This window comes from Podarcis filfolensis, assembly GCF_964270895.1.
Source record: "Podarcis filfolensis genome assembly, chromosome: 5".
NCBI lineage: Eukaryota > Metazoa > Chordata > Lepidosauria > Squamata > Lacertidae > Podarcis > Podarcis filfolensis.
The window spans coordinates 41,650,655-41,662,750 of NC_139608.1; the positions used below are offsets into that span (position 1 = coordinate 41,650,655).

General features: G+C 47.8%; 1 protein-coding gene across 1 annotated transcript; it reads right to left on the minus strand.

Moving 5' to 3' along the window:
• Positions 1–1,653: 1,653 nt before the first annotated feature.
• On the minus strand, positions 1,654–11,242 carry ANKRD2 (ankyrin repeat domain 2). Its single transcript, XM_083615284.1, has 9 exons — positions 10,806–11,242; positions 9,579–9,692; positions 7,044–7,187; positions 6,187–6,294; positions 5,482–5,580; positions 4,385–4,483; positions 3,984–4,082; positions 3,066–3,164; positions 1,654–1,849 (listed from the first exon to the last, which is right to left on the minus strand). Exons 1-9 carry the CDS (start codon positions 10,893–10,895, stop codon positions 1,751–1,753), a joined length of 951 nt encoding a protein of 316 aa, XP_083471410.1. The 5' UTR covers positions 10,896–11,242; the 3' UTR covers positions 1,654–1,750.
• Between the last annotated feature and the right edge of the window lie 854 nt (positions 11,243–12,096).

Here is a 12,096-nt window from a genome sequence, read left to right on the forward strand (position 1 = left end):
GACTGCCCCACGCCACCCTGAGCATAAATGCATAATAAAAGGAAGTTTGGAGGGGCCCCAAATCCCACCCGCCAATCTGCTTTTCTTTCAGCTAGCAAGGGTGAAGGATGGGGGGGGGGGCTGTGGGTTTGTTGGGAATTCTGGTTTTGGTAATTGATCCATCTGTTTGAACGTTTTAGATTCCAAGCCTAAAAATACTTATTAGGGAGAAAGCCTCATTATACACTCTAAGACTTCTGAGTAGACATGCATAGGACTATGTTGTTAATGCGCTGTTTCGGCTTTGTGAAATGTGGTGTTATATCTATTATGTATGTGGAACATGCTTTAGTCTTCTTAGGAGGAAGAGGCGTTTGCTGTCCTAATATTAAGTTAAAGGGACCCCTGACCATTAGGTCCAGTCGTGACCGACTCTGGGGTTGCGGCACTCATCTCGCTTTATTGGCCGAGGGAGCCGGGGTACAGCTTCCGGGTCATGTGGCCAGCATGACTAAGCCGCTTCTGGTGAACCAGAGCAGCGCACGGAAACACCGTTAACCTTCCCACCGGAGCGGTACCTATTTATCTACTTGCACTTTGACGTGCTTTCGAACTGCTAGGTTGGCAGGAGTGGGGACTGAGCAACGGGAGCTCACCCTGTCGCGGGGATTCGAACCACTGACCTTCTGATCGGCAAGTCCTAGGCTCTGTGGTTTAACCCACAGCACCACCCGCGTCCCTGTCGTAATATTAGGCACCAGGAATTTCTGTACCTTGAACAGCAGATCTTATCTCCTTTTGCTGAGCCAGTTTGGCATTAGTTGCTAGAAGTTGGTATTTAATGTGACATATGTTTGTATTCCATGTGTGACAGGTAGAGGAGATGGAGTTTGGGGCAGATATATTATTCCCAGCTACTGTAGTTAGTGAGTAGATTACACAGGATGGAGGTTCTGGGTATAGACAATGAAAGACTCTGCAAAGATCTGCATGCAGATGGTTATATGAGCCTGCTGGGCCTCCATTGATTCTTTCACCATTCCTTCATTCCTGGAATAGCTTTTGATTTGCAGCCAGTTTTCATCTCCAGTCATTCAATCATAGCAGCTCAGATCAGGCCCACGCTGAGATTTTTGCTGCTGCTCAGGCTCCGAGCCTTCCCCACTACTTGAGGAAAGATGCACTGTTACATTAGAATCCCTAGGAGATGCTTTGAATCTTGACTTCCACATATGCCCCCTCCACCCCCATGCAACAGAGTGCAAACAGTTTTGGACTGTAGCATCTCATGGGCAAAATTGTCATTGTGCACCTATCTGAATAATATGGAGCTGGATCAAACAGGCATTGTGGATAGCTCAGCTCAGTTGGACCTAGTGGATATAAAATTAGCACTTGTTTACCTAAGAATGCCCCTGCTCCTGTAACAGCTGTGGGGCTGGCAAAAATGTCACACATGAGGCTGATAAGAGCAACGACTTGCTGAATTTCTGCCCCTTATGCACTTCTAAAGGAGTGGGTCACCTTCATCCCTCCAGAAGTTGTTGAACTCCACTCTCCATAGTTATGCTGGCTGGGGCTGATGGGCCCTGGAGCCCCACAGTATGTGCAGAGCCACAAGTTAGTCACCTTCTGCTTCACAGCAACCCAAAGAGGACATCAGACTCCCGCGGGTTTTTCGTTTGCTTGGTTCTTTATTGAGTGTTAATGGCACAGCCTCTCCCAAGTCCAGAACCGTCCTTGCTTGGACTTCCATCTTTTGTCCGTTTGCTCATGCTGGCAACTCTGTTGCCTCAGGCTCTCGCTTCTCCAGCACTTCCCGCGTGTCTGCCTGCCACAGCTGCACCAGGTCGGTGGGTGTCTTCCCAGCCTGTGGAAAGACCAGCATCCTTGGGTTACAAAACTGCAGCTTCTAACCAACAGACTGCAAAAAAACTGACACAGGCAGCACCTGAAATTAAGAAAGCATGCTTCTGGGGTCTCCTCCAGACAGATTTTTATTTTATTTTTATTTTTTTGCAAATGTAGTCTGAAACATGTCATTGATACAATAATAGTGCCTTAGTGGTGGATTTATTCTGAAGCATCCACATCATTCCACTTTATTACTGTAGTTGTTCTGCAATGCTTCCACAATGATATCACTTTGCCACTGGGAGGGCACCCTTGCACTATAGCACAACGAAAGCAGGGGGAAGCCCTAAACCAAGAGCATCTGGGGTATGGCAGGAGACCATAAGACATGCACCAACTGGAAACAAAGCCATATGACTGTCCCAAAACTTCTGCAGGCAAAAGCAGAATTGAAAGTGACATCAAAGAGCACAAACCAGGCATAGGCAAACTTGGCCCTCCAGATGTTTTGGGACTACAACTCCCATCATCCCTGACCACTGGTACTGTTAGCTAGGGATGGTGGGAGTTGTAGTCCCAAAACATCTGGAGGGCTGAGTTTGCCTATGCCAGGACACAAACCATGATGAATCAAAAGGACATATTGGGAAGCAGATGTAAAGGTAAAGGGACCCCTGACCATTAGGTCCAGTCGTGGCCGACTCTGGGGTTGCGGCGCTCATCTCGCTTTATTGGCTGAGGGAGCCGGCGTACAGCTTCCGGGTCATGTGGCCAGCATGACCAAGCTGCTTCTGGCGAACCAGAGCAGCACACGGAAACGCTGTTTACCTTCCCGCCAGAGCAATACCTATTTATCTACTTGCACTTTGACGTGCTTTCGAACTGCTAAGTTGGCAGGAGCAGGGACTGAACAATGGGAGCTCACCCCATCGCGGGGATTCGAACCGCTGACCTTCTGATCGGCAAGCCCTAAGCTCTGTGGTTTAACCCACAGCTCCACCCATGTCCCTTAAGAAGCAGATGTACTTTGCATTAAATTAAAAAAAAAATTAAAAAATTGTCCAGTAGCACCTTAGAGATCAGAACAAACTTAGTTGGTCTCTAAGGTGCTACTGGACAATTTTTTAATTTTTTTATTTCCTTTGACTATATCAGTCCAACACGGCTACCTACCTGAATCTAGTACTTTGCATTGTAATTCCATGCATAAGCCACAAGGGGGAAACACTCACCAGGTTTTTGGCCATCATGTCTGCCCCATGCAGAATCAGCATCTTAATGATCTTGTAGCGATTGAGGCGCACAGCATCGTGCAGGGCACTGTCTCCCTCCTGCAACAGACATGGCAGCACCATTATGTGGAAGGCAAGGACAGGCAGCCACCAGAACACTTATGCTCACTGCTCATAAGACTAGCAGAAATTGTTAGTTTATCCGCCTGCTCTTCCAGTTCAGATGGATCAAGTGTTTCGAAACGAGAGTCTGGGTGCACTGAGTATAGATAGCTTTGTGGACAGAGATCAGTTGGTGAGCTAATGAGAGAAGAGCATGGCAAATACTGTACCACAAAAGACTTAAGCCAGCTGAACGTAAAGCCTTTCTGCGTGCCATCGACAGAGTAGGCTGCAATTTCTCCATTCTAATGGATGGAAGGTACTAACTCTGGGGATTAGGGAATATCCATGGATGATCTCTCGGTTTGTGCATCCCTAGCTAAAAATTACTAGAGAGGTATAGAACTGCTGGTATACAGGGCAGCTCAGCCTTCAATGAAAAGAAGAGAAACAAGGACTAGGACTCAGGAACTGAAGGCAGTAAGGAAGGGGATATTATTGACATTATTAAGTTAATATACCACCTTTTAAAACTTGATCTTTCCCTTTTACCTTTTCTTGTTTTGTGTGCATGCACGCACCTCCCTATAGAAAGGGCTTTGTATATCCATGTATTGTGTATTATATTTATAACCTGCCCTTCCACGGATTGGTGTGATTCCTACACAACCCTGTGTGTGTGTACAATTATACTGCCTAGACTCACATTAAGTTTCTGGAATTAGATGTAAGTCTACTGCCTAGACTCACATTAAGTTTCTGGAATTAAACGAGCAGGGTGCACTGCAATAAGCAACCACACAATGTGCCTCTTACCCGGTCACGGGAATTGACATCCACTCCATTGTTTATCAGGTGCTCCACAATCTCCGCCATGCCAGTACGGGTGGCCACATGCAGAGGAGTGCTGAGAAGCTGGATTTGGGTAGGTGGTGAAGACAGGAGCGAGAAAGGGGAAACATGATTTCATGTTAGTGCCCCTGCTTCCATCCTGTGCTTCATCATGTTCTTATTGGAAGGACCTTGCATTGCTCCAGAACAGAACCACCTTCCTGTTAACCCAGAATAGCTGCAAGATCCCACAGTCCCTTAAAACCTCCTTCTTTCCACTTCTCCCACGCAAGTCTCCTTCCCCCACCATTGTCTGCTTGCCGAGTTCCTCCCACAGTGCTGTTCTCCCACCATGAACCAAATCCTGGACTCCCCACTTTCCTCACCTTGTCCTTGACATTGAGATTGGATCCTTTCTCCTGCAGCAGCTTCACCACGTCCAGATGTCCTCCTCGGCAGGCCCAGTGCATGGCTGTGGAGTCCAGCTGTTGGCAAGCAGTACACATCCATCAGAAGAGGAGAACCTCTCCCTCCTGCACCTGTGTTCACCCCCTTCCTTCCCTGCCCCAAACGCTTTTGAGATTCATGCAACTGCATCTCCTAGCGTTACTTAAAATAACAAAGCTGTAGTGGTCATGTAGGATTGCTATGAGGAATTATGAAAAATGAAGCAAGCCATTGTGTCAGCGGCGAAAGCATCGCTTTGACTGGGTTTGGGTCATCAACATGATTTCTGATCAATCCCACAAGCCTCTGCATCTCTGCCCCATTTTCTCTATGCCTGACAGTCACGTGTAAAGCATTCTGCACAGACCAGTTGCTTACCAGGCATCCTGGGTACATAAAAATAAGGAAGCAGCTTTGAAGGAGGTAGCTTTGATGTAGCTTTTGTTAATCTTTAGGTAGATCATAGGGCCAGGAACAGAATTCACATGGAGGTGGTAAAATGCCTGCATTTCCTTTTACTGTGGGTTATTACTTCTGGGGTTTGCTAAATGCATTCCTCCTTGGTTCCTGTTTATTTAGCCTAAACATGTATGCATGCTCATATAGTAAATAGTTCTTTGTAGTTAAGAGGCTTCCTCTGATCTGACTTTGTCCCCACGTAGGGATTTTTTGAAATGCTCAGAGGAAATCTGATTGGTTCTTACAAATGCTGTGTTAAAGTTCTTTTGTGACTAAAAACGACCTGGGCCAGGGAGTGGGATACACACTTTCTCCCAGGGTCTTGCTGGTCAAGCCTCATGTCTGTTGTATTAATCAGGGTCCAGTCCTTCCTTTGCTTTCAGAACGCAACACAATGCCAGTCTTTTTTTTTTTTTACCTGGAGCACCCAGTAAATGCTACCCCTGTACCAGAGAGAGAAAACTGATAGTAGTAGCTTAGAAGAAGCATATATGGGCATAGCTGGAGATAGCAGGGTAGTGGTGGTGGGGAATGAGCAGGCATAGATACAGAATGATGCAATGAAGGGTTATCTTACTCGATCTCTGAAGTCGACGGTGGCTCCATGGGCCAAAAGCTTCTCTGCAATCTCCACGTACCCCTCAAGTGAGGCACGGTGCAATGCTGTCCTGCGGAACTAAGTGAAGGACAGAATTAGGGCTTCTTCACATGACATAGTGATTGAGCAGTGTTGGTGCTGACCATTAAAGCCCTAAACAGCCTCGGTCTTGTATACCTGAAGGAGCATCTCCTCCCCCATCATCCAGCCCGGACACTGAGGTCCAGCGCTGAAGGCCTTCTGGCGGTTCCCTCACTGCAAGAAGTGAGGTTACAGGAAACCAGGCAGAGGGCCTTCTTGGTAGTGGCGCCTGCCCTGTGGAACGCCCTCCCAGCGGATGTCCAGGCAATAAACAACTATTTTACTTTTAAAAGACAAATGAAGGCGGCCCTGTTTAGGGAAGTTTTTAATGTCTGACGCTGTATTGTTTTTAATATTTGGTTGGAAGCTGCCCAGAGTAGCTGGGGAAACCCAGCCAGATGGGCGGGGTATAAATAATAAAGTATTATTATAATATTATTATTATCCTTATTTGCTTGCAGAAGCCACACACACACACACACACACACACCAATCTCTGCTGTAAGCCTTATCCCAACTGCGGAGATGGTTGGTTCTCCGAACAGGGTGATGGAATTTGAAGGCATTTCATGAAAAGAACAATCTCTGCTCCCTTCGTCATACCTCATCGCAGGCGTTTGGGGATCCCCCGTCTGCCAGGAACTTGTCCACCACATGCACTTTGCCTTGCACAGCTGCTTTCAAGAAGTCCTCTTCCGTCACAGGGCCCGTCTGCAGGGGAAAGGGTCGACGCTGCAATGGGTGTTGCAAAAGCTCTGAAAGCCCATGGCGAGGGGCTTGGACCACTTCAGAGGCTTCTTTTTTTAAACAATCAAGCGGCATATAAATTGTAGGAAATGAATCATAAAAATGAATAAAATTTCATCACAAAGGCTTTTCCGAAAAAAGGAGCAGGGGCATCCCACGCGCATGGGATGGGGTATGCATTTCGAGAGGGCTCTGGGAGCACAATTAGCACTCTGCAGGGTGAGTGTTGGAGATCAGGGTCCTTGAGCACCTGCCCACCCCCCAGCAGGGTTTCCTCCACCACCCACAACCGCTGAAGCCCCTGGGCTCTGTGGCTGTTGCTGCTCTTCCTCCTTACTGACGATGCCAGTATGCAAGTGAGCAGGGATAAGAGCAAGGAGGAGACAGCAGGAGGCCCACCACACTCCGCCCTCTCCCTCCAGACAGCCGGGTAGATGGTGGCCAAAGGGAGAGGGCAATCAAGTGGGCAGAGGCAACAACAGCGACAGCAAAGTGGGCCCCACTCATGGGACTCCTCCCTGGGGGAAGAGCTGTTGAGCAGTAGGTGATACTGAACTAGGTGGAGCCAACAAGGCCACTCAGTACAAGGCAACTCCCTTGTACTGGAGCTATGCCATCTTGCTTCTGCTGCTCCTGGGTGAATCTCAGGCTCTCCCTGCTGCCGCCTCCGTAGTCCGTCCCCCCCACTTATAGAAGCTCCCACCACCCCTTACAATCTCCTCTGGCTCAGGCTCTGGTTTCTTCTCCTCTTTTTTCTTCTTAGGCTTTTTGCGCAACTCGAAGAGGTATTGTGTGCCACCAACTTGGATGATCTCTCGTCTCAGGTCCACAGAGCTCTTCCGCACCCTTTCCTGGCCCTGTGGGAAGAGAGAGATTTATAAGAAAAACTCTTGCTTAGGACTAAATCCCTGCTTTTATTTCCCCCCTTAGCAGCAAATCCACTCTGCCCCACCCCTTTCTTGTGCTTTCCAGTTAGGGCTGGCCCAAGAGGCCCTGCCCAGAGGCGAAGGATGAGATGGTGCCCCTCTTTCCATGTGCAGCTGCTAAGTGGATGGGAAGTTTGATCTTGCTCCCGACACAGCAGAGGAGCTTAGGAGGGGCAGGGTAGGCAATGCCATCAACACAGCTCTGCCTTCCACTGCTTCCTGTCCAAGGCAACAATGCTCCCTTTGCCTAATGGTAAGGCCGGGCTCGGCCAGCTAATTGTAACGAAGGGCTTGCTGATCAAATGGAATATTTTTGTCTTTGTTTACTCCAGTCCTCACATTTAAAATTGGCAGTGTGATGAGCAACGTAAAGTCCTGCTGACTCATGTTGGCTTCTCCCCTTTCACTCACCAAGAGAGCAACTTCCTTTGAATGCCTGTCTGAAAGATCCTAGAAGGGGTGGGGTGGGGGGAGGTGGTTGGACTGTTCCAGATTCCAAGCAAGATATCCTGCTAGGCTGAGGACAGTGGAGCAGAGTTCAGCTGAGTCTGGGAACAGCAGCATTCTGCAATGGAGCCAATGGGTTCAGCCCTTTTTAATGAGAGAGCTCAGCCCTAGAGCATGCAGGAGCATATCTGAGCATATGCAGAGTGTGTTTCTTTTGTCCCTCAAAGGCATGAGAGAACTGGGTTCCCAGGCCAACTAGAGTCCCAGCTGTCTCATTATGAAATGAAACTTCCTGCAGGAAATGGAGATTATAAAAGGAATATCCACGACTTTTCTCTTACCATGTGGGGCTTGCTGGTGGTGTGTGCAGAATTTGTACCTAATAACGGCACATGTCACCCAGAACTTCCTATGTAGCTATCAGAACATTAACTTTCCTGCTCTGGTGCCAGATCAAACGACGTTACTTTTATGTACTGTTTTACTATATTACCGTGTTGGGTTTATTTTTAGTACTGCAATGAAAAAAACACTCAGCGTAGCTTGTGCCCTGCCAAGCTGCATGCTGGCCGTCCATCGATCTTGAATGACAGCCCATTGGGGCTCTGTAAATCTCCTGGCTTGGCTGCCTGTCAGGGAACTGCAGAAATCGAGGAGGGGGGCTGTCAAGCACCTGGTGGGCAGGCTGCAATATATGGCTGATGGTCTGACTTGAGCTCGAAGGAACCCAAGTCTTACTGATACAGAGATTTATGGAAGGACCATAGCTCGGTGGAAGGGTGTTTTGCTTTGCACCCAGAAAGCCCCAGTTCAATGCCTGGCCTCTCTAGGTAGGGCTGGGAGAGATTCATCCTCTCTGAAATCCTGGAGAGCCTCTGCTAGTCAGTGTAGACCAGACATAGGCAAACTCAGCCCTCCAGATGTTTTGGGACTACAACTCCCATGATCTCTAGCTAACAGGACCAGTGGTCAGGGATGATGGGAATTACTCCCAAAATATCTGGAGGGCCGAGTTTGCCTATGCCTGGTGTAGACAGTACTGATAGGCCAATAGAGGCTGGATCTGCAGTTCCTGCTTCCCAAGGCGGTCACCCGCTTTTACCTCACGGATGGGCCAGCACTGGCTAGAGTCAGGATAGGGGCCTTGTACCTGGGAAGGCTATTATTATCAGTGCTTTTTCCCGGGGGGGACGCAGGGGCACACATACCCCTAAACATTTTGTGAATCTAACTTTGGCCTCATTGAGAGGCAGTATTTCAATATGAGTAGGAAAATGAGAGTACCCCTAAATATTTTCTTTTAGGAAAAAAACACCACTGATTATCACACCAATATTAAGGAACGGTGGAAGTATTTAGCCGCTAGAGGGCAGAAAAGGCACTTGGGAATTCATCTGGAATGTACGCCCAGGGAAAGGAAGAGAGACCATAAGGAGGCATACTCCATAATGGGTCTTTCCTGACTGCGTATTACCTGTTAGTATTGTTTTATTCCACCTTTCCCCCAAGGAGCTGAGGCTGTCTCTTTCCATCCCACCTTATCCTCACAAGAGCCCTGTGAGGAGGCAGATTAGACTCAGAGTGAGTGACTGCCAAAGAGTCACCCAGTGAGCTAAGCGGGGATTTGAACCCAGGCCTCACCCAATCTTGGTGCTTTACTCTAACCATTACACTACACTGGAAAGGCCGTTAACATGACATAGCTTATAATGCCAGGAAAGACAACTTAAGACGCTTCCACTAGATCCTTGTGACTACTGGATTGATAGATCCTGGATGATACCCCCAGGAGTATTATAAATTCATACATTATAAAGCTTTGTGCCTGACAGAGTAGGATACAAGAGCCTCACTAAGGACCGCAGCCTCTCTCACCTTAAGCCCCTCAAGACCTTTGTTGAGAGGCCCGTGCTTCTTCTCATCCTCCAGAAGTGGGGTATCTAGCCGGGCCACGACTGGTGGTTCTGCAGGGGGGCAGGAACGATGTTTCTGGGTGAAGCAAACAGGAGACAGGAAAAGCATTGCAACATCCCACACCTCTTTTCTTTTGACCGTGTAGTGAGCTGTGGCTTCTCTTTCCATACATTTTTTAAAATTAGACGTATTCTATGATCACAATGATAAGCAGACTGGTTTTCATGAGAGACCCTTTTCCTGAAAATTGCTGTCAGCCTCAAAATGGTCTCTCCCAGAGCCATCCATGTTCCATATCAGTCTCTTTTGAGGCCCTAGAGCAGGGATGTCCAACAGGTCGATCGCGATTTACTGGTCGATCGTGGGGGGGGGGTGTCCCATGGTCGATTGCGGTTGATCACATGATCCTCCCCCCCAAAAAAAAACACAGTTCAACAACTTTGGCTTCAACAACTTTGGTAAATCAAATGGGTAGATCACTGCCAGTTTTTTTACAGTGGGAGTAGATCGCAGTCTCTAGAAAGTTGGACATGCCTGCCCTATCATTCAGTGTTATCCTTATTTCCCTCTTCCTCTCCCCATGATCTCTGGTGGGGCATCTCTCAGAAGCTGCCCAGAATAACCACTGCATAATTACTAGGCTGCCCACAACAAATTGTCTAAAGCACATGAAATAAATGCAACCAAATAAATAAGCCACTCTTCAAGTGAGCTTTGTTTAAAACTTGCTATTTAGGTTTTCAAACCTTTTTTGTAAATTCAGTATTAGAAACTGTACTTTTGAGTCCTCAGTCCTTTATTACTGCACTTTATTTTACCTAGGTCGAGCTAGGATTATTTGTTTTGTGGAATTTCTCAGTTCCGTGACTGTCTTTTTTCTATTACATTTTCTTTTGGGGCAGTGATAGCAGCGCCAGCCTTAAACATCCCTTCCTCGAACAGTCAAAATGGTGACCCCCTTTCCAATATATTAGTTGCTAATTACATGGAAAGGAGGTTACAGGAAATAAATTGGCTGCTTCGAAACAACCATTGCACACCACTTCATAGTAAAGCTGTCCCATCTCCTGTGGTTGGCAAGAACATGAGATCCTTCTCCCTCCCGTGGATATCCATGAATCCAGGCCCCATCCAGTACAGCCACTGGGTCTGCCTCCTGAGTGCCAGGAATGCATCCCCAAGACTCACCTGTTCTTCCTCTTCCTCCAGTGCCAGCTTCTGTTCAATCAGGTCTGTTGCCCATTTCACCCCCTGGTCCACAGCCGTCTTCTCTGCCATTATCCTGGAGTTGTGAGTCCTCCCCAACACTCCCCCTGATCCTGGTTCTGCTCTCTTCCCAAGCTTTATGCAGGACTCTGTGGACCTGCTCCTGTCCGCTCGCAGCCGCTGACTTAAAAGACCTGATGTGCGTCCTGCCCAAGTGACCCTGTTCACATTCCCCACCCCAAAGGCCTTTGCCGTGAGCTCAGCTTGTCGCAATCTCTCCTTTTCCAACTGCACACAGCTCACCTTCCTAAAAACGACCCATTAGTAGCCAGACACCCCCTCCCAATTGGGAGGTGAGCACTGAGTTTCCCGCTTGACTCCTGGGGAAGATTTGTCCATTCCATATAGGCTGATGTCCTTCTCCTGGATACACTGGGGACAGGGATTGTGGCTCTCTGCCCAGCTGCAAGCTTCCCGAGTTGTCCTATGAGTCACTCCTGGGAGATTTGTATTGTCATGCGCACATGCATCCCAGAAACTCCACATACACATGGAGTTTCCAAAAGTGGTGGTCCCTGCACAGAGCTGCCGATCATAATTTCAAAAGCTGTAGCATCTGAAATATGGCCATAATAAAACCTTCAGGTTGGGAGGGATCTCCAAAGTTCCTCTAGTTCAGCCACCTGTCAATGCAGGAAAACCACTCCAGCAACATCCCTGAAAATCCAGCCACTGCTTTAAAACTTCTAGCAGAGGCGAGTCCACCACCTTTGGTTCAGTGTGGCATAATGGTTAGAGTGTTGGACTGGGACTTAGGAGGACAGGGTTCAAATCCCTGCTCAGCCATGAAGCTCACTGGGTGAACCTGGGCCAGTCACCATCTCTTAGCCTAACCTACTTCACAGGGTTGTGGTGGGGATGAGAACCATGTACACCCCCTTGAAATCCCTGGAAGATAAAGGTATACAAATGTAATAAATGATAAATATTCCAGTGTGAAAATTAGTGGTATCCATCCTGCAATGACTATGAGCTTCTGGAATCAAGGACAACTCCTTTTTTAAAGTGCTACCTGGGAATAGAGGTATCTGAATTTATCAATACATTTTGTAAACTGGCCTTTCTCCCCACTCCCTCCCCAGTGCTTTGTATTTTGATAAGTGAATGTTTGTTGTAACTTGTAGGTCACTTTGGGCATAGCTCATTGTGTGAAGGCAGCAGGTAAATCAACTAAGTCAACCAACCAACCTTCTTCTAAAAGGCTTCCATCACT

Bases quoted from the DNA above. Each gene is read 5' to 3' on its own strand.
- ANKRD2 (XM_083615284.1), bottom strand. From the start codon at position 10,895: ATGGCAGAGAAGACGGCTGTGGACCAGGGGGTGAAATGGGCAACAGAC. The intron at 5,581-6,186 runs GTATGACGAAGG...TCCTTCACTTAG, and splicing joins CCCCAAACGCCTGCGATGAG to TTCCGCAGGACAGCATTGCA. The intron at 1,850-3,065 runs GTGAGTGTTTCC...GTCTTTCCACAG, and splicing joins ACATGATGGCCAAAAACCTG to GCTGGGAAGACACCCACCGA.